Source organism: Solanum verrucosum, unplaced genomic scaffold, assembly GCF_900185275.1.
Source record: "Solanum verrucosum unplaced genomic scaffold, falcon-dt-bn FXZP01000285.1, whole genome shotgun sequence".
NCBI lineage: Eukaryota > Viridiplantae > Streptophyta > Magnoliopsida > Solanales > Solanaceae > Solanum > Solanum verrucosum.
The window spans coordinates 391,355-417,363 of NW_026019934.1; the positions used below are offsets into that span (position 1 = coordinate 391,355).

The 26,009-nt window shown below is 34.3% G+C and overlaps 3 protein-coding genes across 3 annotated transcripts in view; 1 reads left to right on the forward strand and 2 right to left on the reverse strand.

The window, feature by feature from the left end:
- LOC125833860 (uncharacterized) overlaps positions 1 to 5,110 on the reverse strand; it is an 89,192-nt gene extending 84,082 nt beyond the window's left edge. The window contains 2 exon segments of the mRNA XM_049513022.1: positions 877 to 1,371; positions 2,621 to 5,110. Coding sequence (XP_049368979.1) covers positions 877 to 1,371; positions 2,621 to 5,110 — 2,985 coding nt within the window.
- A 2,181-nt stretch (positions 5,111 to 7,291) lies between these two features.
- Positions 7,292 to 16,405, reverse strand: LOC125833303 (uncharacterized). Its single transcript, XM_049512447.1, has 8 exons — positions 15,825 to 16,405; positions 14,271 to 14,639; positions 13,936 to 14,195; positions 11,625 to 11,766; positions 10,749 to 11,120; positions 10,478 to 10,609; positions 9,751 to 9,879; positions 7,292 to 9,662 (listed from the first exon to the last, which is right to left on the reverse strand). The coding sequence occupies exons 1-8, from the start codon at positions 15,960 to 15,962 to the stop codon at positions 7,431 to 7,433; spliced, it is 3,774 nt and encodes a 1,257-aa protein (XP_049368404.1). The 5' UTR covers positions 15,963 to 16,405; the 3' UTR covers positions 7,292 to 7,430.
- Positions 16,406 to 22,395: 5,990 nt separating this feature from the next.
- LOC125833579 (uncharacterized) lies at positions 22,396 to 23,279 on the forward strand. The gene has a single exon (XM_049512737.1). The coding sequence runs from the start codon at positions 22,505 to 22,507 to the stop codon at positions 23,087 to 23,089; it is 585 nt and encodes a 194-aa protein (XP_049368694.1). The 5' UTR covers positions 22,396 to 22,504; the 3' UTR covers positions 23,090 to 23,279.
- Positions 23,280 to 26,009: the final 2,730 nt, after the last annotated feature.

Below are 26,009 nucleotides of genomic sequence, written 5' to 3' on the forward strand. Positions count from 1 at the left end.
GGTCTAAAGTGCCTTTATTGTTACTTAATAAATCAAAAATGTCATTTTTCAAATAAATATATCATTTATTTTCTTTTTGAACACATTATTTTCTGAATGATATTTTTTTATTAGCAAATGTTTATCCTACTTCAATTCAAAAAAAATAATATTAAAAATATTTCTTATTTATTTATAAATATCAAAATAAATATTAATGGTTGATTTACTATGATCTTATATATATAAGACATATAAGAAATAAAGAAATAATAGAGTACTTTAAAAGTAATATCTTTTAATAGGAATAAGATTTGTTCAAAAAGAAAAGAAATAATATATTTATGCGGAAAGAAATATTTTTGTTTCAAGTAGTAACAATAGGAACATTTCCAGAACAAACTATCAATGGCAAGAACATTTTCTGACCAAAGTATTGAGGGGAAGAACATTTTTGGACTAAACTATAAATTAAGGCATTTTTTTTATCATTTCATGTAATTTAAGGCATTATTAACCTTTTTTCAAAAATAAATTACAATATAGTTGCAAAAGAAATAGTCTTAAAACTTGTTCTTACTTTTTTCTTCTTTTCCATATTTATTTATTTTCACACTAAGAAAATGAAATAAGAATATAAAACTCAAATAATGATAAGTTAATATATCTATAAGGGATATATTTAAAATTTAAATTAACAGTTGAATAAAAGAAGTTACAAATATTCACATCAAATATAGCCCTATATGAATTTTTTAATTAACAAATTAAAAAATTAATTTAAAATTATTTTTTCACTTGTTAGACAAAAAGGATATATCTAAGCAATAGACTTTGTTGAAGTAAACATCTTTAATGCTCAAGTAAAAGGTAACATTTTGGTGATAAGAAGCAAACCTTTTCATCAAAAAGAGGATTTGACCTCTCTTGTATCCATTTATTTAGATCATCTACTTTCACCTCATCATCACATTTGAGAATCGGTGTACTCATAGATATTCCCTGTTGGACAAATGTCTTCATTTCAGGGCAGCAATGAATAGTCATATTTCTGAGTAATGGAAATTCAAGAGCATGCTCTGTGAGAAAGAAATGCCCCAGCTTAGGCAGGCCCCAAAGCTTCAACTCTTGCAATCGGGGAAATAAGGTGATTATTCCTTCTCCTTTTGTGATCACTTCTTCCATTGATTGACAGTTTTCTATGTATAACACTTGGAGATTCAGAAGACCTCTGGCCACTGATGGAGACATCAAGTTTCGCAATTCTCCACAATATGATACTCTCAATGTTTGAAGTTTGGTGAAGTAGTCAGTTGGAAGTTGGTGAGAGCATAGAGCACTTATGTTGTTAGCTCTATTGATAGATATCTCTTCTAGGTTGGGACAAGAAACCTGCGAACTTTGAAGTATCAAACTTTGTTGCAGATACAGTTGGAGCTATTGAGTGGAGAAACCAAAAGTGCTTACACACATTTATTTATATATTTTTAAAAATGCTATATATATATATATATATATATATATATATATATATATATATAAATTGTATATGATCTTGTTTCATATTTAAAAAAGTTTTTTAGTATGTCAAATACATTAGTATTTTTTTCCATTTGGGCTGAGTCTAGAGCGGTAGAGATAACTTTGAAAATTACACGACATTTTTTAAATTAAAAAATTACTATTATATACTTTTTAATTAAATAAATATAAAAATTTTAACGAAAATGATAAATATGCACCATAAATTAGACGGTGGATGTATATATGCACCAATTTTATTAACAAATAAATATATTATTTATTTTCTTTTTGAACATACACATTCTTTTCCTAATGATATTTTTTTTATTAGCAAATGTTAATCCTACTTCAATTGGAAAAAAATAATACTAAAAACATTTCTTATTTTATTATAAATATCAAAATAAAAATTAATGGTTGATTTACTATGAACTTATATGTAAGACATATATTATTAGTATAAAGGGTACATTTTTTAATAGTTAAAGTAATTTTAAAATAAAGAAAACAATAATAGAGTACTTTAAAAGTAATATCTTTTAATAGGAATAAGATTTGTTCAGAAAGAAAAGAAATAATATATTTTTGACTCAAGTAGTAACAATAGAAACATTTCCAGAACAAACTATCAACGGCAAGAACATTTTCTTACTAAAGTAGTGAGGGCAAGAACATTTTCTTACCTAAGTAGTGAGAGCAAGAACATTTTTGGACTAAACTATAAATTTAGGGCATTTTTGATCATTTTAGGTAAGTAAGGCATTATCGACCTTTTCTCAAAAAATAAATTACATTATAGCTGCCAAAATTTGTTCTTACTTTTTTCTTCTTTTCTATATCTATTTATTTTCACACTAAAAAAATGAAATAAGAATATGAAACTCAAATAATGATAAGTTAATAGATCTATAAGGGAATAAAACTTAAATTAACCGTTGAATAAAAAAAGTCACAAAAATTCACATCAAATATAGCCTTATATGGATTTTTAAATAACAAATTAAAATTATTTTTTCACTTGTCAGACAAAAAGGATATATCTAAGCAATAGACTTTGTTTAAGTAAATATCTTTAATGCTCAAGTAAAAGGTAACATTTTTGTGATAAGAAGCAAACCTTTTCATCAAAAAGAGGATTTGAGTTGTTGGCTGTAGGCCTGAAATTCTGGAACTCAGGTAAGCCATTGAAGATCATTATTTGTAACAGAGGGAACTCAATGCGCTCAACATTGTCACTGCAAATGTGAGTCAGGCATTTCAGTTTTTCAAGCTTCAACTCATATAAATTGGGGAACTTGATTACTTTATGTGTCCTCTTCAATAAATGTCTCACTAAATCACATTGATAGAGGCAGAGACATTTCACGTTCTGAAATTCATTCAGCTGCAACTCAGTCAACACATTATTAAAGTCCTTTCCGGTTGACTCTACAAGTTCACTCTCCTTCAACAGGTGGCAGATCCAATCACCCAATGGGGCAGTCTTCGTGACCTCTAAAGCAATAATCTTGTCTTTATCATCAATGTTTGAAATCCCCAAGTAAAATCCATCCATTCTAAGAGTGTACCGTCTCAACTTGGAGGGAAGCCCAAGGTTACTGTACATCACATCACTCCAATCTTCTACTCCCACCATATGTAGTTCCTCCAATTGAGCTAGTAATTTTGATAACACCCCTCCTGAAATCCTTTTAAGTGTTCTATTCTCATTCCAAAACTCTAACATAATTAGCTTGGTCAATTTTTCTGTCTCCTCTGGCAGCTCATCTAATTCACAATCTCTTAGGCTGAGAATTTCTAATTCGACAAGTTCCCCAATAAAGGATATGTCATCCAATATTAAATCACTCAGACACAGAGTCCTCAGACTTGACAACCTCCTAATGGATGCTGGAAAACGCAGAATGGACTCCTTAAATCTGAGTCCCCTCAGGCTCAAGACATTGAGGTTTCTCATTTCATCAAAAAAATTGTCCTGTAGCTTGAATGGATCTTCAAAATGGAGTTTCAACATTAAAAGCTTTAGTTTTGTGCAAATTATTGGTCTAGGATGCTCACCAAATTTATTTGCAACAATTGACATGTGACTGAAATGATCATACGAAGTTTTTCTTGGAAACTCTTCCGAGTTAACATCGTGACTTACCATAAAGTTATGCTCTCCCTCAGACGCAATACTTATAGCTACATCACGGACCACATCATGCATTTTCACATGATTTTTGTCTGGACCTTGGGATAAGAAGAAACCATCTTTCAATATTTCTAATAGAAGACACATCCTATTTCTTGCTCCTTGTATATTTTTAATTCTCGAAAAGATTCCAAGCCTCATTCCAAATCCAAGCAATTCTTCAGTCCGAATATAACTATCTTCCTCGAACAAAGAACAAAGCAAAAAGAGATACTTTGCCTCATTCTCGCTCAAGTGGTCATAGCTTAGCCTCAGAGATTTATACACCTTTTCGTGCACTCCAGGGATATTTTTTGGTTCTGCATCACGTAATTGTATAAGAGCATCCTCCCACGAAGGCTTGGTTTTACTCTTTAGTGCTCCTGCAAGTATAATAATTGCAAGCGGCAACCCCTTGCATTCTTTGGCAACCTCTTTTGCTATGTCAATCAGAGAAGGATCGTTGCCAAAATCACCGACTTTCTCTTTGAAAAGTCTCCATGCTTCCTCTTCAGATAATGTTCCTACTTCAATGATCGGCTGAGCTTCCATTTCTACACAAACATTTCGGAATCGCGTCGTCAATATCACTTTGCACCGATGGTTGTGGTTGTTACCGCTGGGAATTCCAAGTTTGTCTAGATCATGAAGAGCCTCCCAAACATCATCCAAGATTATAAGGTTACGGCTGTTCTGAAGCATTAGCCTTGTACGCAGCCGATCTCCACGAATCAACAAATTATCCCCTTCTAATGTCAGCCCGAGTCCTTCTGCAATCTGACCCTGAAGTTTTTTCAAGTCAGGTTGTTGACTGACAGTAACCATGACAACATCTTTGAAGAGCCCTTGTTGCTTCTCCTCTAGTCTGATTTTCTCAGCGAGTGTTGTTTTACCAACACCACCCAGACCACATATCCCAATCATAGTGACCCCTTCATCTCTCACAGCTGCCATGACCTCTTCCTCTTTTAATTTTCTGGAGTGCAGATCCTCACCATTGTTACTATATATAGCCTCACTTTGAACTGGACGATCAAAGGAGATTACTTCGCCTTCAGTTTGAAGTTTAGTCAAGTCCTCTGTAATTTTCTTGGCTCTCCTGCTGAGGGAGTAACGTGACTTCAAGTTTGGACACCAACCATAAAAGCAACCCCTTTCAACCTCAGCTGTACCTCCCATTACATCATCCACTTGTGCAATAGTGGTATCAACACTTTCTAACCAAGCCTCGCCATTGAGTGAAATGAGTTGTAAGTTTCCCCTGGCAACTTCCTCTTTTTCCTGCACCGCACTTTTGATGATCTTCAGCTTCTCAGATTCTTTTCCCATAGATGTGATGTTACTGTTGTAGTTAAATAAGTACCCAATCCCTCGCTCCACTGGCAGCATCAAGCAATCTGTGACTTTCCCCACCAAAACAGATAACAGTTCCATATTTTTTTGTTACAAGGTGTGAAAATGATGGAAATGGATAATTTGGTTTGAAAATTAAATATCAGATATTGGAAATGGAGAATTTGGTATGTAAATGAAATATGAGAGAACGGAATTAGAGAATTTGGTATGAAAAATGAAAGGTAGAAGAGCAGCAACGTAGAATTTGGTATGAAAATCAAAGAGTAGCAATGTTGGAGAATTTGGTATGAAAATGAATGCTTAAGAGAGGCAATGGAAAGTTTGATTGTGTTATTCGAAGAAACAAATTCACAGAGATTTATAAGCTATCAAAATAATATCTTTAAAGTGAGTATTGATTGCCTAACTTATTAAAGTAGTGAGCATCTGATTCCTTATCTTCCTTCACTCAAATTCCTGTTAGGATTCAAGTATTGATTACCTAACAAATTAAAGTAGTGAGCATCTGATTCCACGACTTTCCCAAAAATATATGCTTTCTTGCAATGGCAGACACTATAAAGAAGAATAAAATGGAAAAGTATATGCTTCTTTTTGGAATTTTCACCTTGCTTGCCAAGTGCTCAAAGATCAGTCCAGACATTCTCTCCAACTTTTAACAAAGTATTTCCCTTCCAGTTTCACATAAATGACTACTTGATGATTTTTTAGAATAATAATCTACTACAACCAAATGGCACCATAGAGAAATGGAAAGATAAAAAGGCTAATCTCTCAAATTACTTTTTAGAGAAACACTCCTGACCAAACAGGCTATAAGTCAGAAATGAATGCCCCAGCTTTGGCAGCCGTAAAGCTCCAGCTCTTCCAACCTGGGAAAAAGGGCTCTAGTCATTTCTTCTCCTTGTTGTTCCTCTTCTGTGATCACTTCGATATCAGCTTATCCAGCCATAAGTGTTTTTTAAAATACTCCTAATGCATGTTGTTTAATTTTTAACATGCTGAAGATAAATTTAATAAATTGAAGGTTTGATTAAAACTATTGTAAAGCCATAGTTATAGTTTTAACTTTTCGCTTTTGGGAAACATCCCATACAAACACCATTATATATAAAGACATATATAGAAAGCAAGATTACATGAGAAAATACATCTACAGATTAGATGTCAAATATGACAAGTATGTGCACAGCGTGTGTGAAGATGCCTATATTCTTTCTATTGGGGCTAGAGTAGTCGTATTTCTTATATTAGTATGTTGTTTGTAAGTAAAATTCTGGATCCTTCCTCCCTTCTAATTCCTCCTTCAGAATCTTCTTGTCTTGATAATATTTATGAACCTACACTTTATATATTATGAAGGAAAGTATGATCTTGGTTATTATTCTCCTAGTTCGAAATGTTCAAACACATTTTTACAAAAGCAACTTGCATTATTCTGGAGTCGAACGCCTCACCGCTGTTACTAAGCTGGTATAGCTTCAAATTCAACTGCAGGATAGGAAAAAACAGCATAATATTTCAAAGTTCAATCACATCCGGTACAATTTTCTTATATTCGCTGCTCAGAAAGTAATGTGACCTCGAGTTTGGACACCAAGTCACCAACCATAGAAGCAACCTCAATTCTACCTCACCGCGTTGCACCTGCGACATCTATAGTAGGGGTATAAACACTAGTTAACCATGCCTCAACAGTGAGTGGAAATGAGTAGTAAGTTTCTCCGGGCAGCCTCCACTCCTAGCTGCACCCCGCTTCTGAGATTCATTATCCAACGCATAACTTGTGGGATGTTATGATACGAAAAATATAACCTTATATCTTTTTCTACTCACAAAACTTCTAACATTTTCCTAGTGAAATGCTACGACTTGTTGATGTTCTCCAAAGAGTACATCTCTGTATAGACTTTCACTGCTCAATGATTTGCAGAATACATAAAACGTCCCTGAGATAGTTGTACAATGACCAAACTTAATCCTAAACAAATGAAAGAGTGGTCAGATTCCAAGCAAACAAGTAATAACCAATCTAGGCAATCTTTCATAAGAACTGAATAACATGATCCATGGTTTTGTGATTCCAAATACAAGGGATATCTTGTTCTTGCCAACCAAGAACCACAATAGTCTGTAAAGACAAATACTCGTTGCATCAAGAAAACTTGAAATATATGACATCCTCTCAACTCAACTTTTACTCTCCTTGCATCAGGAAAAAAAAAGACAATTTAAAATCTCAAAGCAAATCAAACCATATAAAGGAAGTCTTGACAAGGTAAAAAAAATAAAAAATCCTGAGGTGGGATTATTGTGCACCAAAATTACAAGTTCTCAAACTTCCATCACTCAGCAGAGGATGAAACTGAAATCTCAGGCAGGCAGGCATCCACCTTCTCTATCTAACTATATCGGAAAAGGGAAACTCAATTCGATTTGCAAATGGATTGTACTCTTCAATGGGTTCTTTCTTATTGCAGCCACTTTCATCCGCAATGTGATTGGTTGTCAAATTTGAAGATAAGTTCCTCACCATCCCTTCTTTTAAAGAAAAAGGATCGGGTGTGAAAGAGAAAAGAGAGAAGCCTGAATTTCTGGACTCCTCCTTTTCACCGGATCCAGCAGTCGTTGACTTCTCCATTGTGTCCAGTCCTACTGGAGCCATCCTTTGCGCATTAGCTTCCTGATGGGGATCTTTTAACCTACCAACTGTTGAAACCCTGGCATTTTCCTTGATGCATCTGTCACTGGTTGGAGCAACTGACTGAAAAACAGGTAAGTGACCATGGTTAATGGGTGGAGGGATCAGATGCTGCAGGGCACCATGCTGCATGAAATGGGCATTCGCATTTAAACCATATGAAAATGGAGTAGCAAATACATAATGGTTTGGATGAGGAAATGGCATGAACCCATTTACAGGAGCAGTCGCCCAAGAAGGTGGAGTTTGATAATAATAGTCCATTGCAGGAACTTGAAACCTTGGGAAGTGTGTGCCTTGACTGTGAACTGGTGGACGCAAGGATTGAGGTCGCATGCCAAGAGTCCCATTCACATTTGCATTTGTTGAAGCAGCTGTGTTCGGGAAACTTCCCACAGGAGTTCCTACAGAATTTGGTGTCAGGGAACTGACATCCTCACCTCTAGCAGTAGCAGTTCTTTTTTCTTGTGCAACTTCGTAGCATTCAGCAAAAGCATTCTGCATAACTTCAGAAGTTTCTCTTCCTTCAGAGTTTTTGCTGCAATCTTCTGAATCTGACGTCGATGATGATTCTGAATTATGTGGATTTGAAAAGGATGTAGCACTGTCTCCCTCACTAAGGCAGGATGAGCAATTATCAGAATTAGAAGAGCTGCTTTGTGATAAACCCAAAGTCCTCTGAGAGGAAGACCTCGGCATCAGACAAGAATCAACTTTATCTTCAGCCACTTCTTTCACATAACAAAGTGATTTATCTTCCAAGTGACAACCACTTGCACAGTTGCTTTTAGTTTCAGAACTAGACTTTCTTAATTCTTGTATGCCCTTTTCTTCATTTAACTGAAGAGAACTGGATACTCCCAAATTATTAGAAATAGAAGGCTCGGGATGCTTATCAATTCCAGTGCTCTCAATCTGGAAAGTTGAAGATCTCAAGGTAACATCAGAGTCAGAGCTGCTCCTTGGATATTTCTTTCGCAATTCCATTGGTTCCCATACCTTCTTAATAACAGATGAATCTCTGCTAGACAGATTATTACGTATAGCCATTTTGCTTTTGGGTCTTGCACAATTTTCACGCGCATATTCAACCTGATTATATTTGGTTCCATAGTAGGGCTTGGAGATATCTGATTCGCATCCTAACTTACTCACAGGTTTGTTGTTCCCGATTCCTCTGGCCATGTTTGGGTACAACTTAGCTCTGTCGTCACTGTGTTGGTTACAGCTGCAATCTGAGGATTCATATCGGTCATACTTCCTGATATTGGAACAATTCAACTTTTCAGCAAACTTAGAGGCACCATCTTTCATGCTGGATTTTGCAGCATTACTTCTTAATGGCTTATTTAACCTGTTGGTACTCCTTGAAGCTTCAACGTTATCACAGCGATGTCTTGGCTCATACTTACTTGCCGCACCTCCACTGCCTGAAACAGCAAATCGACGTCCATCAAACCATTTCAGGCTTGAATCTGGTTCAAATTCTTTTCGAAATTTCAACCTCCCAGAATGTCTCATATGGTCAGCTGGAAATGAGCCATTCCCCTCGTTCATATTGAATTCCTCAAAATAATCATCGGAGTTGATTTGCATACTTGGGTGATTATATCCATCCAAAAGTAGATCATCTTCATCATTCGGCGATAAAGGGCAGGATAAATTAACTTCCCCAGCTTCACTTACTGAGTCTGTATAGCCCATCAGATTAGATTCCTCATCAACGTTAGGTGATAATTCCTCCTTTGAAACATCATCAGGGGTAAAATTACTTTGGTTTGAGTCGCAACTTTTCTTCTCTCTATCCTTTTCTTTTTCTCTTAATCTCTCCTTCCTCCGCAGCTTCTTTTCCTTTTCTTTTATCCTCCTCCTCTCCTTGCGTTCTTCTTCTTCACGTTTTTCCTTCTCTTCTTCCTCGAGAAGTTTCATCTGCACAGAAATATGCCTCTGAAAATTGGAAATGGCATAATAATCTCACAAGTAGAACTTCCTACACCAGAATTATAACTACTAATACCTGCTTTTCTAAAGTTACAATCTCCTTGCAGGCAACATGAATGCGCTCCTCCAGCAACTTCAATGCAAGACATACAAATATGCTATGTGCATTTTGCCGCGCAGTTCCTTCTCTAAAAGCTTTTTCAACCTGCAAATAATTTCAGTGTCAAAACACTTCCAAGCACTACAATAACCAAAAGATGAAATCAATTGTCTAAGAAAGTCTTGGTTCAAGAAATGGAGACCTCAACTTTTCAAGGCAGATTCATGTAATTTTAGAGTGTATCAGAGCAAATCCCCATCACAGAAGGAATGAAGAACCAGACTTGCAACGACTAAGCATAGGACATTAAAAAGATAAAGCTACTACGTTACATTGTTTTAGGTCTCCCAACTTTTAGAAATACCACGGAAAAACAAAGATTGTCAGGAAGGAAGTAGCTAGAAATACTACTTACAGAGTCATGTAGTTATATGATTAAAGTTATTTCTGTTACTTAACTAGGCAGCATACAGGCAAAAACGATTGTCAGGAAGGAAGTAGCTAGAATCCCAAGCAAAGCAGACTATAAACCTCTCTATTGCTTAAGAGGCATTTAACAAAGCAAATCAGTATTTTATTAATAATTATAACCAAGTAAATAAACTGAAGAGTTAAAAGGATCAAAGTAGAGCCGCTCTAAGAGCAGCTTGACAGTTGACTAAGGCACTTGATTAATGACAAAAGAAGCAAAGGAGAGACTTGCCTGCTCCTTAAAAATTACAGTTGCAGCATCTAGAAGAAATTCCCGAGCAAGTTCAGGACTCTTGGCATGTTTTTGAGGACGAGAGCATTCACCATCTAGTTCATTTCCATCCTTGTCCATGGAATCCTCATCCTGAAAAGAGAACATCAAGCAAAATCCATAAGGTGAGAAGTTCTGACATAAAGAATACCATACCATCTAAATAAGCAACTATAGACACAATCATAGTGGAAACAGAGGCATAGTTAATAAGGCTAACAAATTTGACTACCTCTTCTTCTTCAGCCTCTTCAGCATGCTCAAAGAACCTCCTAATGCTTTCCCCTCTTGTTATTGTAACAAAACCATCCCCAACCACAAGCCTGCAATGTACACATTGTTGCCCCTTCAATGCATGTGCTTTGACAGAAAGTTCACTACATCTGCCATCCAGTTTCCATGCCCGTAGAGTGATATAGCAGGCATTGAAACCGCTCAAGTCTAGACCACTGACTTGCACTCTTCCACTCAAGCCAACATTTTCATAGTCCAATATATCACATTTTCCTTCTCCAGTTCCAACTGCCCATTCAAAGTGATGATATGTCCCAAAGGTATCAATGAACGCCTGATGCCAGTCAGCTACAATTGTGTCGTGAGAAACCTGAACACAAGAGAGTAAAATGGCATTAATCTTGCTGCAATTAACAGCCTCTTTCACTTTATCTGCACTAAGTTCTAGGAGTGGTAGCATTTTTTATCAGTAGCATTAGTATCTTAGGTCTCCATGTTTGCTCTCCTTTAATTCCACATTTGGTGGGTAGTTGGGATGGTGTAGTGGAAGGGGGAAGTTGGGGCCACTGATTCACTCTCAAGTCCTTTTAACACAACTAAAATGCCATCAATGAAATGATATGCAGAAAAGACCATTGACCAAAATGGGAACAATTTACTAATAATCCATGAAACTAAAAACTAGAAGGGTAGAAGAAAGGGATAAATTTTGTAAAATCCAAAAATTAAAATGGTATTTAAAAAAAGGAAAATATCAGTTCCCTATAAGATATCCATGGAAAAATGAAATTAGGCACAAACTAGCTTGCTTCCACTTCATACTTTGCACACCACATGAACAATGAAAGAGATGAACATGAAGAATTGATCACACCTCATACTGGAATGCTGCATCAGCAACACAAAACCAAATACTGCAATGAGGTTCTCTGCGCATGCGTTTCAACTCCTTCAGCTCCTTGAATTCACGGATAACATTCCTTCTACAATCTCTACAAAATCTCTTGCTATCAAATCTGTGGCAAGCAACAAACTCACAGTAAGTTAGTCATCTGATGGAATTGCCTTTAACTACATTAGAGATATTAGAACAGATTTCATTCATACAACAGGGATATTAACTTTGCTAACATAGAGCAGGCAAATATAAAGATTTCTAGTTTAGATTTTTCCTAACATCATAACCTGAACTTCAACTTCCAGTATGGTAAAAGGTAGAACCAAATGCTCATAGCATTGCTGATATTAAGTTCCTTAAAGAAAACGTTGTCTATTATTTATTTATTTTTATGACAAGGGAAACCCACAGCCGCTATCCTTTGGGTGCGCACAGGGTAAAACCCCCGCTCCTATGCAATAGCTCACAAACCACATAGGAGATGTAACCCGCACTAGGCAAGCCCGGTGCGACGAGCTCGAACCAGAAGGCAAACCCCTTGCTTTCGCTGGCAAGGGGTTTCGAACTTGAGACCTCCAACATGGAAGACCCAAGCCCAAACCACTGGGCCACCCCGAAGGGTAAAACGTTGTCTATTATTAAAAAGGCCAACATTGATTAGATGATGCTTCAGGTCAGAAACAGAAACAGTTTAGCTTTTGCATATTACACCATTAGCCTAGCGGCTTCTAGACCATGTCAATCTAACTTTTTGAACCATGACGATTAAGTCCAAAGAAACTTATTTTCCAACAATGGTACCACGATATATATCTACAAACTTTTTCCACCACTCTTCATTGTCACCAATAAGACGTAGTTCTATCACAGCGTAAATTAATCTTATCCATTCCTGAAACCCAATTGCAAAGAACATACGCTACCAAACACCTACAGTAACAAAAAGATCAACTGGCAATGACACAACACTCGCGAATTGGCAGATTCCTGAACCTTCCCATGACCTCATGTATGATGTCATTATTTCTCCAAACCAAAATAACACAGACAGAGCGAAGGCAAGGTATCTGGTACCACTGAACTTTATAATAAAATTGAACCCATGGCAAATTAATATAAATTGAAGATCCGGACATTTACCCACAGGCACCAAGTAAATGAAAGCATATTTAGCTGCCAAATGCATTTATCCTTTAACTTGGGAAGCTAATAAAACACTACTATATACACCCAGGCCTCAACAATTAAAAGGGAGGGGTCTGGTGTCATCCTTTTATTTTATCTGGTTATATTCCCAAATTATGGACAGAAAATAAACAAGCTCCAAGAAAAACAAGATGTAGTGCACATAAGAAACTTGATGGAACGCTAATTATTGTGCCAGAGGTCCTTCACCATATGTAATTGGAACAAACTATCATTAAGTTAGTCACTAGAAGTGCTTCCTGTGCCAAGAAGAAAGTCCTTAATAAGCATAAACTTGGACAGCTTTACAGCTGATTTTTCTAATTTATAACTCCAAAAATAGCGGTACAAAATTCAAAATATGCAGACAGCATTCACTTTGATAAGGAAATGATTAGAAAAGGCGGAGCCTTACATTTCAGACACTCAAGGCGGCAGAACTGCAAATATCACCCTGAACATACTCGAAATGGAGTGCATTCTTTAACCTAGGTAGCCTATGCTGAAAATATCCCACAACCTGAATTTTATTGGAGCTACCTTATCCCAGCTTTGAAATTCTCTAATCTGGTACACATTATCAGGAGAAAAGACTCCACGTGCTATTGATGACTGGAGTGCGATATCTATCCCTTTCAAGCAAGTGAAATTGATCTTTTTAATAAACTTGTCTACGTTTAATACCTCCACCCCCCAATTTGTAGCATTTCACTAGCGATGTTGTTGTCTCTACGTTTAATGTAAGTCATTCACCTTTTAAGATAACTTATAACTCAAGGGAAACTCCACTATATCTAGATTTCAATTTGGACATGGTCTTCCAGTCAGTCCATATGGTGTATTAACTTAAAGAAGACAAGTGCTAAGATCAGATTTTGAACAGTACAAATCCGGAAGCCATCTGATCTACAGAGCATTGTTTTTCATAGGATGAGACTACAAAATAATTGAACCCCTCAATTAACCTTGCAATTCCAGAGTTAATAACAATTGCCAATTCAGAACATTTAATGTTGGAAAAATATTAATGGATAAGACAAACAGAGAGGATAATAGTAAGTTATTGAAGGACAGCAAGCTGAAGAAAGGGCCTTATACGCACCGGTACATGAGCCTTTCGATAAAGTCCTCTTCCTTCATTTTCAGAAGAGACTGTCGTGTCTCTTCCCCCAGGGCAGTCCAGAAGTCTACCAATGTGTCTACAGAAAGCCTGGTAGTATGAAGAGCACATGTTTCTCTTGTTCCATGCCCTCTGCCATAAGTTGCCATCCCTTGGCTTATCCAACCCCTAGCACCTCCACCACAAGCATCAGGATAAAGCAGTTCTCTCTCTCGTTCCCTTCCACGTGAACTGTCAAACACCTGATTCAAAGGGGAAGGTCAGAAAACAAATGATGAAAACAAGGAAAAGATATTTATGAGATAAAATAAATTTACATTTTGAAGTCCCTTCAGGGATTTGGTATATAGATAACAATCCAACAAGGTAAGCATCCCATCTCGTGTTGTGGTTAGACCTCCCCAAGGATGGACAGATGGATCTTGAACATCATACTCAGACCCTGTTGTTGCACGCAACTCTCCATCACATTGATCCTTCAATGCCCCTACTCTGCTGCAAGGACGGTGAGCACCTGCATCCTCATGCTGCAATGACTTCCCATACATGACAATTTGGAAAAAACCTTCAAGCAGTAATCCATTGCATCTAGAACAGTACATGTTCTTACGAGCTTGCTCAAAGAGAGTTTGTTTGTCAATCTTTAGAAGATTCTGCCGAGCTTGAGGTGATAGTTCATTCCAGAACTACAATATAACCAAGAGACCTTTAACATATAACAGATATTATAACCAAACGATATTCCCGTTTGATATTAAAGCAACTAAAACTGAAGTAAAATAAAAATCAAGATATGTCCCAATAAAAGGATGAAGTTTAAGGTAACCAAGTTGTTTTCCTTTAATAACCGATAATTCCCCTGTGAGTCATGAATTAACTGACCCAACTCCAATTGTTCTCACATGTTTGGAACTCGGGGAAGTATAGACCCTCCCCTCTACTCTGCTCCACTTAAATACCAACTTTGTGTCAACAGCAAGGCTTAAACTCGTGATGCGCGCTCAATCCACACATCTCATGCTGCATCCTCACCACTAAACCAAAACCCTAGGGACTTAAGGTAATCAACCTATCCCAACAAAATACTACATAGCACTTGATTCATAGATGGGCATCTCTATAAATGTCCCAGGGTTGCATCCTGACTAATCACACTTAGAATTATAACGATTGTTGGAGCGCACATCAACCAGAACTAATCAAGTAAGAGGGGAAAGAGAAACAAGGAAGTTTCGCAAGAAGTTATTAGGGCGGCTCATAGTTAATCAATGTTAAAAAATATTTTCAAGTGAGAACTACACCTATTGCAGATTGGTATGTAATAAACAGCACTTTCATGAAAGCCTATCTGATACAGAATCAGTGTAATATACTAATGGTATCCAAAACTATAGAAAGTAATTAATTCGAAGAACCCCCTATCTTTTTATTGCATCCAGCTTATATAACGGTGACATTCTTTCCATTTTGGAACATTTGACAGTTGATCGAAGCTGTTTCATTTTTACACAACTTTCACATTTCATTAAACAATTCAAAATTTACACACTGATGTAATCCTTCTCTACCAAAATAACCTTTTACCTACTACTACTACTTTAATATATTCTTCAACTACACCAAATACACTATATAAATAAAATTAACATCCTAACTCCATTCGCAACAAACAGTAATTCATTAAGATGTAAAACCTACTAACAAACAAGCAGATACCTAACCAGTTCAACCCCATTTACTGACAATTGCATTGTTCAATCAAAAAACCATCTGCATATCACTTAGAATTCCAGAAAACACATCAAAACTCAGCAAAAAAAATAAATACAGCAAAAATATTCACAAGTTACCAATTAAAATTCAATCACTACCTTCTGAAGCTGGTTGTAGCTTATATCCTCGCGATGCTTTGACCAAAACCCATTACTCGAAATCGATTTACTAGAAGCATTAAACACCGCCGTTTCATTATCATTTTGCTCATCATTTCTCTGCGCTAACCCTGGCATTTTCGCTTATCAATCTCTTAAACCGATTCAACTTTCACCTATCTATCTACCCATCCCTCTCCTCAAATCTCCGCCGTCCGATTCGATTCAGAAAATTTTCACCGAAATCCAATTAAATCAATTCACTGAATTTCAACCTAACAATCAATCGATTCTTCCCCCAATAATCATAGATCGAAATTCGATACGTTCTTACCAATAAATACAAATATTAATCATATGAATCCGATTAAAACCGTATAAACATGGGATTAAAGGTCTACTGAGAATCTAACAGTGACAATCGAAGACGAAGGATCGAAGAAAATCGAGAATTTAGATAGAAAAAAGGGGGAAAAAGGGGGGCGAAATGGAGGATAGAGGTTTTCGCTGATGAGATTTGGTGCAATGTGTATCTGTATTTATGTACGTACAAATTTTACAGAGAAAGAAGATTTTAGGGAGAAACCAACACCTTGGCTTTTTTGCAAGGGTTAACATTGCAAATTTCCATGGATTTATTGTTTGATAGGAAAATGTCCAAAAATTTAATTATATCTCATCATAACAAATTTAATTTTCATGTGTATATGAGAAAAAAAGTTAATTTTATCTTCCGTTATATTTTAATTAATGTAATTGATGTGTATATATATAGTGTTTTTTTATATAATTATGATGTTCAGACAGTTTCTAACAATGAAATCCGCCATGGTTAGAATTGATGGAAAGAAATAGTGTTTTTCTCGATTAGGTTTTGAATTTGAGATTTCACAGTGCTCAACCTACTCTGTTGGTCACTAGGTCACAATCTGGAATGTTTTTCTGATGCAGTTTTTTTTTTTTTTTTTTTTTTTACCGTGGTTTCCGGGCGTCGCTTTGCGAACCCGACTAGCTGTACCCACCGGGTCCCGCTGTTTCAAGGCGGGTCCACCACGGTTAGTTCCACGGGGCCCAGGAGACGCGGCCGGTTTGTAATGCCTCCAGTGGCCCTTCTGGGGCTCGAACCTTCTGATGCAGTTAATATATGAGTTTTTGATGTAACTGTACAAGTGATGGAAAAAAACTCAGTAAAAATGGCGACATGTATATGTGATGTATTGATATTGTGTATATAGTGTAGAACTGTGTATGTATGTTGTATGACTATGTATCAGAAATGTATATGCTTTCATATTCTTCGATCAGAGATAGCTGAATAAAATGATTATTGTTGTGAATCAACCAAAAAAAAAAAACCTCAATCTGCTTCAAAACTCCATGTATGAGCTCCTCCAATGTTCCCAAATTTTTTAATTAATATTAACTCAAAATGAAGCTTGTTTATGTCGACCCAAAATCTGAAACTTGACTGAAAAGACTCAACAATGATTGTCGAGGTATACTTCAACCATGTGTTGCTCTGAACTAGTAACATGCTCAAATCCATTCGATCTCCCAAAATGCACGGTAAAAGAGAACACATCTATTATTTATTTAAAAGGAAAATAAAAAAAATGATCTGCAAAACCTTTTCAATTTAAAATGAATCTGCAAAAATAGATACAAAAGTTGAATCGAACACTAATGAAGACGAGCAAAGAAATTCGACAAAAATTGATAATTGAAGCATCAATGAAATTCTTGACTGAAAACCAGACGAAGAAGCAGGAAAGAAGGGAAGGAGAGGCCCTTTAATAGCCGGAAGAACGAAAACGAAAAAAATTACATTTCGCTAAAAATGAAAAGTGACCAAATGGCTATTTGTGTAATAAATGATAATTGAGTTATTTTAGGTAAGACATTTTGACCTAGTGAATATTTTGTCTAATTTTCGCTCATTGTATTATCTTATATTTTTCTTTCATGTTAACGAAATTCTATAATGAGTTAGGTAAATACCGGACATCTAAATATTTCAGAAAAATAAAATTAAAAAGCCCATTTATATTAGATTGTGTTTGAGGAGAAGATTTGGTGTAGGCATTTTTTATAAGTCTTTAATTAATCAAAAGATCTTCGTTTTCTTTGTTCTTTTTCAACCTATAATTTTGAAATTAAGGTAATGAATTTGTAAAAATAAAAAAAGATTGATCATAACTCATAAGCTAATGTTCCCGCTATTTAGCCTTTCGCACAAATAATTTTTCCATCAAAAATGAGGTTGATAAATGATCAAAAAATTAATTAATAATTATGAATTAATAAACGATCACAAAAGAGATTGACTATATGTATGGCTAACTCAATAATAATATTTATGTTGTCCTAATATCTAATAGTTTGCTACTATAAAATATAATAATAAAAAATAAAAATAAAAAGTAATTTTATGCGAGGGTAACTTGAGTAAATATCTTCTATTATGTTTTTAATTGAAAAAAAATAATTATTTTAGGTGAATGGCCTTTTATAGTAACACCCACTTAGGTATAAGAATAAATATAAAACTTTTTTTAATGGCAAAAGTATAAATGTCATGTAACAGACAAATGATAGATTAAAATACTTGATATAGTAAATAAATTATTTGGCAATTTTTCCTTGATTTATTAGATTTCTATTTTAACTATTTCCTCTAGGAAAAAAGGAAAAAAAATAAGAAGGTGGTAATATCTATTGAGGCTTCGATCACCAACTTTTTTGTGATTCACTAACTATAATCACACAATATTTAATTGTAATATTAATTAATTATTTTAAAATTTTGTCAATTTAAAATATATGTATTTAAAATTATATAAAAATATTATAAATCACTAAATTTATGATTGAAAATATCTAAAAGCTTTCAAAATAAAATTTATTTGACTATAAATACAATGATACTTATGTTCTTTAAAAGTTAAAATAATCATAATTTACTTATCATGTACTTGCAACCATTTGATAATTGTGAGAAAAAAATTAGCAAAATAATCATTTGTTTTTTATTTTTGAATTCAAAATTATTACTCTTGTTTTACATAAAGTGCAAATTATTTAAAGCTAGATCTTGAAATTCACATCTCCAAAATCTACAGTATCATTGTTTGACTTATTTATTTATTATATTATTATGTTCTTTCTTCATTATTTATTATTTTTAACATTGACTAATAATTCAAATGGAAAATTCATAAATGTGTTACCTATTTTTCACAACATTGACTAGATTTTTCTCTTATTTAAATGTTCCATAAGATACTCTATGATTTATATAGTTGAAAATAGACAAAACATAAAAACATGGAGGGTAAATAGTATGTCTTTTAAGACTAAAACATGTGTTTAAAGACTAAATATATTGTCATAATTTGGAAAAATAGAAAATTCTTCAAATAAGATAAATGATAGTCCTTTTTTGTGAATATTATTATAAATAATGGTTGATTTTAATTTTTAGTCAAAAAATTTAAAAAGGAAAATATATTAAACAAGAGCATGAATATTTTTTTCAAAAAAAACTTGGAAGGTTAATAAAGAGATGAACAAATGTGCCTGGACGAGGCAGATGATATTTTCAAGTTACAATATTTAAACGTTAATTAAATAATAAATAAATGTTAAAAAAAAATGAATTAAAAGTGCTCTATAAGTTGTGCTAGATAATTATCCATCACACAATTTTTAAATTCAATTTATGATAAATTCCGAAAGACAAAATTTTAATATGCCATCAAGTTGGACTAATAGTGTTGTCATAGTGACCAAATGTGAAGAACATATAATGCAAATGTAATTTTAAAAAATATCACAATTACAATATTTCATATCTTTAGATCATAAATGGTTTTGATTTTATTTTTTACCGAGTCAATTTTGTAATGGTTTAAAAATTTTCTTGATAACCTCATAATAGTTGAAGATAAATCTTCTAGGTTCATTATATTTTATTTCTCAAGTAATTCAAATAATACAAAATTAGTTCATTTCTTTTAGGGATAATGGTTTGGAAATACCCCAACTTTGGTCGGATTTGTTGTTGCGATACTAAACTTTCATAAAGACCTATTACCTCCCTAAACTATTTAATACCATATTTTAAACATATATATTTGTCCACGTGGACATAAAAAATAATACAAAATTATAAATAGTAATGTGTCCACGGCACATATATACATTTAAAATACACTATTAAATAATTTAGGGAGTAAAAAATATGGTATTAAATAGTCTAGGGAGGTAATAGGTCCTTATGAAAATTTAGTATCGCAACAGCAAATCCAACCAAAGTTGAAGTATTTTTCAAACCCTTATCCCTTTCTTTTATATCAAATGTTATGCTTTTTCTACTTGCAATTAATCTTCCTAATATTATGTACATTGTATTGTTAATACTTATTCTATGTTGAGAATATAATTAAATAATAAAAGTGTGTTTTGTCTAACAACTTAAGCTTTTAGGTAAGATAGTCATGCACTTCATCATGTTATCAGAGCCAGGTTCATCCCAATTTGTTGTTCACCGATGTTGGACCCCATTTAGAAGTGTTCACACTCAAATTGAGGTCTAGGGGCATGCGGGGGAGTGTTAAGAAGTCTCACATCGGTAGATGGATGAGAAATTGGTCTTTTTATATGGATTTGGACAAACCTCTCCTCATGAGTTAACTTTTGGGGTTGAGTTAGGCTTGTGTGTGATATCTTTACATTATACACTAGTAAATCATAGAGTAAATTTTAGGTTTAGCAAGCATAAAAATCATATTTGTATGTTATAGCTATAGTTTGCATAATTGTGCTCCATGACAAATTTTGTATTTGCTATGGAGCATCAGGGCGTCCGTGTCTATAAAAATGCATTTGTAAATGTATATGTTCTTTATGTTTGTATATCTGCATAAAATTGAATTTGTATACAATTGATTCGAAATAAAACATTTGTATATCAAATCTCTCTCTTTATACAACACAAATTATACATTGTAATTTGTATAATTTGTGTTTGTATGAAGTGAGAAAAAGAGAAAGACAAAAGAGAACTGGTAGGGGAAGATCTATATTTGTATAATTATTACGTGTATAGGACAAAAATATATGTATTTGCATTTGTATATACAGTTTTCTCTCGCTTTATACAAGCACAAACGCAATTATACATTTATGTTTGTATAAAGTGAGAGAGGCGAGGGAAGTGGCGAGCGAGATTTCTGGGGAGAGAGGCGAATGACAAGTGTTTGCTACGGATTGAAATTAAATAAAACTATGGTTATATCATTTAATTTGAATTAGTAGTTTGCTATTTTATACAATTTTTCCTAAATCATATTCAACTTAATGAAATTTGATTTTTAAACGCAAATTACCCAATAATTATTGGACCACTCTATTTAAATTCCTTTTTATCACTTTGTCTATTAGTAATTTTCGTTACATAATTATTTTGTGTGTAATCTTAATGGTTAACTTGATATAGATAAATAATCGATTAACTAATAGTCAATTAATCGACATGTTACACCTTGTTTGGATGATTGTTATCCATTGTATTGTATTATATTGTTAGTTTAAATACAATGTTTGTTTTTATGGTTACTTAAATTCTATTATGTCATATTGTTTAAATCAATCGTTAGGTAATGACGAAAAGACCCATTTTATGTAATCGATTTGGTGTGATCGCATTGTTACTTCAATATTTTCTTCTCATTTTGTCCTTATTTATTATTTAATAATCATATTTCATCTTTTATCCTATCTATTCATAGTAGTTCTACTATGTACCCTACTTTTCTTATAGGTTTATCATTTAAATTATGCAACGATAGAGAACGATACAGTCTATCCAAACATTGTATTCATTAAAACAATACAATACGACACGATACAAAGAATTATGTACAAGCCATGTGGGTTGACCCAAAGTGCACCCACCAAAATACGATACGATACAATATAATACAATACAATTAGTGGCGAAGCCATAATTTTTAATAGGGGTTCAAAATGTAAAGAAATAGACACACGAAGTAATCGAAGGGGATTCAACATCTACTATATATATCTAAAAAATTATTTTAACTATGTATATATAATATAATGGGTAATGCTAAATGACCAGAAAATTTGGCCAAAAAATTTAAAAAGTCTATAGTATTCTTTTTATTTAAAGTTAAACTGATTTGTTTTTCATTTTTTAATTAAAATATATTAAAGTTAAAAAAGTAAAAATGTTTAAAAAGGTAAAATAACATTTTTTTTTTAATTTTCTGGCCAAAAGGATTTTTCCTAATATAATTTTCCGCCGAAGGGGGTTCAGATGAACCCCAAACTATAAGATGGCTCTGCCACGAAATACAATACAATACATTATGAAATAATACATAATAACCATTCAAACAAAGTATTAATTATTTTTTAACAAAATGTAATATGTTTATACTCGATAATCGAATGGATAATCTTTAAAATCAAGTTGAACGGATCGATATACAGTTCTAGTGAGAGGTAAACACTGGACAAATAAAAATAGACGGAAGGAGGTAAGGGTAAACAAAAAAGAAAAAAACATAATCCTTTCTCTTCTCGTTAAGACTTGAGAGATCCTTTTTCTTCTCTGAAAATCATCATTCACAGATCAGCTCTCTCTCCTATCAACAATGGCGGCGGCGGGATTTTTCTCCAATACCAAATACTCCGACAGCTTAACACTCGTCGGAATTTCAATCTGCACAGCTATAGTATGTGAAGCAATTTCATATCTCCTCATATACCGCACTACTTCATACAAATCCCTCAAATCTACAATCGATAAAGCTTCAAAAAAGCTCGAAACTATGAAGACTCAGGAACCGGTTCCGTCTGTACTCACTAAGAAGTCGAAAACGAAGAAAATTGATCGGGTCGAAACTTCCTTGAAGGAGTCAACCCGGGATCTCTCCCTTTTCAAATTCAAATCCGGATTCGTCGTCGCCGTTGTGTTGTTTATGGTTTTCGGATTTCTTAACAGTCTTTTTGAAGGGAAAGTTGTTGCTAAATTGCCGTTTATACCCTTTCGTCTTGTTCAGAAGATGAGTCATAGAGGGTTACCGGGTGATGACATGACGGATTGTTCAATGGCGTTTTTGTACTTCCTTTGTTCGATTAGTATCAGGACGAATCTTCAGAAGTTCTTAGGGTTTTCGCCTCCTCGTGGATCTGCTGGAGCTGGGTTATTCCCAATGCCTGATCCAAAGACCAATTGATAGATCCAGCAGAACTGGGTATTTGCCTTTTTTTGGTTATTGTTTAGAGTAATAATCTTTTTTTCTACGTAAAGTTTTGAACTTGATTGATTTTTCTGCTCCTAGATTTGGAATTCATAATAAGAACTTTGATTAATTTGAGTTGTAACTGAATTCTGTAGAATTAGTTTTACTTAATCTTTTGCTTATATATTTTGACTCCCTTTTCTACGTATTGAGCTTTGGTTAACTGTTTCATTGCCTTACTTGAGGTTGATAGTTAATGTGAAAATAGTCCTAATATGATGAATCTTCTTTGAGAATCGGACGGATTGGATAACGAGAATTCATATAGCTGAACCCAACTAGTTCTGGATTGAGATGTTGTCGTTGATTTAGTTAATCGAAATCTTTATAGATGATGGGTAGATCTCACCGGTATTGTTTTAATCTTTTGCTATGATGTTGCTCTACTTTTTAAAAAAGAGGATCTTTGCTATGATGAAACTCTATCGTGTGTGTTTGTGTGCTTTACTTTTGGAGGATAAGTAAATACAATCTACTGATCTAGTATTCGATGATTCTTCTATAAGCCAAACCTCCCAACTAATGAGGCTTCTATCTGGATATGCGTATAAGAACTTTGTTGTTCTTTTTTGTCATTCAGATTGGAATTGTATCCAAGGTTTGGTTAATTCAGTTTTTTAATGAAGTAAGTTGTTGCATTGATGGCATCAAGAGAATGCAATGGTTACAAAAGAGATGTAGTGAGCTCCAGTACATTTGTCTATGTTAGAACTGGGAACTGACTACCAAACAATCTCCATAAAGGCCAGTGTATGGGAAAAAAGAAGAGGGAAGACATGCAAACGTAATGAGATAACTTCTATGGGATGTATATTTATTTGAGATGCTTCACGGCATATCATTTTTCCATTCCAATTCCTATGATTTCTCTTCCTAGTTTATGCCTTTTAGACTAAATTATAGCATCAGAAAACCAAATTCCCTATAGATGAATCGAGAATCTCATTTACCATAGGAAATCTATGATCTTTCTAGTTTCAGGAGCTTTACCTGAATGAATAAACACCAATCACCATTTAACTAGTTGTTACAAAACTAGTTTCAACTTGCCTTCCCTTTTTTGCTCCATTCTCATTTGCTACCCTGTCTCTCTATAGTGGTGTGTTCAAGTCCCAAGTCTCTTTGGGGTAAGCTTCTTATGTTCAATATCCGAAACCTTTCCTAGGACCTCTATCTGTTCATATATAAGAATCCATGTGGTGAATAGTTTCAATAGTGGATCCCTTCGACTTTCACTAGTTTACATTTGCTTGATCAGACATTCAAGAAAATTTCTGGACACACTAGTTACATGCATCATGATATTCAGCGGATTGCAGTTGAAAAGTTGGCAGCTTTGATGCTAAAGATATTCTCATGTATCTAGGAATATCCAAATTCAAGTGGTCTTTTACTTGTTACACATCCTCGTCATTCTAACTGATTTCATGGATTGTTAATAGTCTGCGTCCTAGTTCTCTGCGATGTACACTCCAACAGTCTGAATGTTAACAGTTACTCATCAGTTCATTCAGACAAACGTTGGAAAGAATTTGGTCTTTCTGGAAAGGAACTCTTTTCTTTTCAATTATCAACTGGTAGATTTTGAGAGCTTGGTGTAAAGATGTTACTCTTTGATTTTGAGAGCTTGGTGTAAAGATGTTGCTCCTTTTACAACAAGTATATCGAACTGTTCTTACTTGGGGCACACTTACAGATGGAGTAGTAGGAAACCTTCATCCCATAAACTCGTGTATGCTTTCTTGAACTCTCATTACTTCGAACAAACTTAGGATGCAATGATAGGGAACCTTGATTCATTACCATTTACCATAGTTTTTCAACAGTAGAATTTGGGTCATGCATATGGAGAACACTACTCCAGAAGTACCCTTCTTGTTAGTATTGTTGCCATGAGTGGTCTTATTGGATTTTTCTGCTTTGTACACATGCTCGACGTTAGTATGAGAAAAGAAAAAGAAAAGAGCAGAAAGGGAAGAACCCATTCTAACTGATCCAAGGTCATATAGTCTATTAGCAGATAGAATGAAAGATGAGTAGACTTGGGCCAGGCTGAATGTATTATGAAGCTTACACTCATTCACACTGGTTCATCCCGCTATATCTTGGTCTCTTTGCTTTTCTAATGTAAAAGGTTCTTGGCCATTTGTCAAGATCCAGGAATCCGTTGGACATTTCAGCAACATCATGTTGCTGAAATGTGCTTTTACCATAAAGTTGAGCTTTTTCTAAGTGGGTTGCTTCACGCAAGACATTGCTTAAGGACTAGCGAGTCACATAACATGTTACTGATAATACATAATACATCCTCTCACCTTATAAAAAAAAATAAAAAATACATAATACATGCTCTCAAGAACTTGGTCTTTCAGAATGGTGTTTATACTAAATCATATAAGGTGAAAATGTGTATTAACTAACTATGGTTTAACGATAGCAGTATATGTGAATGTTTGTGTCATGTATTTATTTTGATTTAATATAAATACGAGTGTGTACAAAAGTTCTTATCTATTGCATTCTCAACCAATTCAAGAAAAGGTGAATCTTGATACTTCATGTAATAGTCAGAAGTGGGCTGGAATAGGAATACTGATGGCCCAATTATTAAAAGATACTAATGGCCCAATTAAATAATTCAACAAGAAATTTCATAGGGGGTCCTTCTTAAGGGATGTTACAGTATTTAACTTTTGGCCACGTTAAAGAAAGCTTAACAGCGTCATTGGGTGCACTCTTCCTTCCTCCTCCATCGTCATATGTACGATAGAAAATTAAAGACTCGTTACTTATTTATCGTTGATTTGTTTGAAGAAACTTAAAAATTATGCCATTAATCAGTTTTTTTTAGCTT

Bases quoted from the DNA above. Each gene is read 5' to 3' on its own strand.
- LOC125833303 (XM_049512447.1), bottom strand. From the start codon at position 15,962: ATGCCAGGGTTAGCGCAGAGAAATGATGAGCAAAATGATAATGAAACG. The intron at 10,610-10,748 runs GTAGTCAAATTT...TTCTCTTTTCAG, and splicing joins AAGAGGCTGAAGAAGAAGAG to GATGAGGATTCCATGGACAA. The intron at 9,663-9,750 runs GTATTAGTAGTT...ATTTCTGTGCAG, and splicing joins TTGTAACTTTAGAAAAGCAG to ATGAAACTTCTCGAGGAAGA.
- LOC125833579 (XM_049512737.1), top strand. From the start codon at position 22,505: ATGGCGGCGGCGGGATTTTTCTCCAATACCAAATACTCCGACAGCTTA.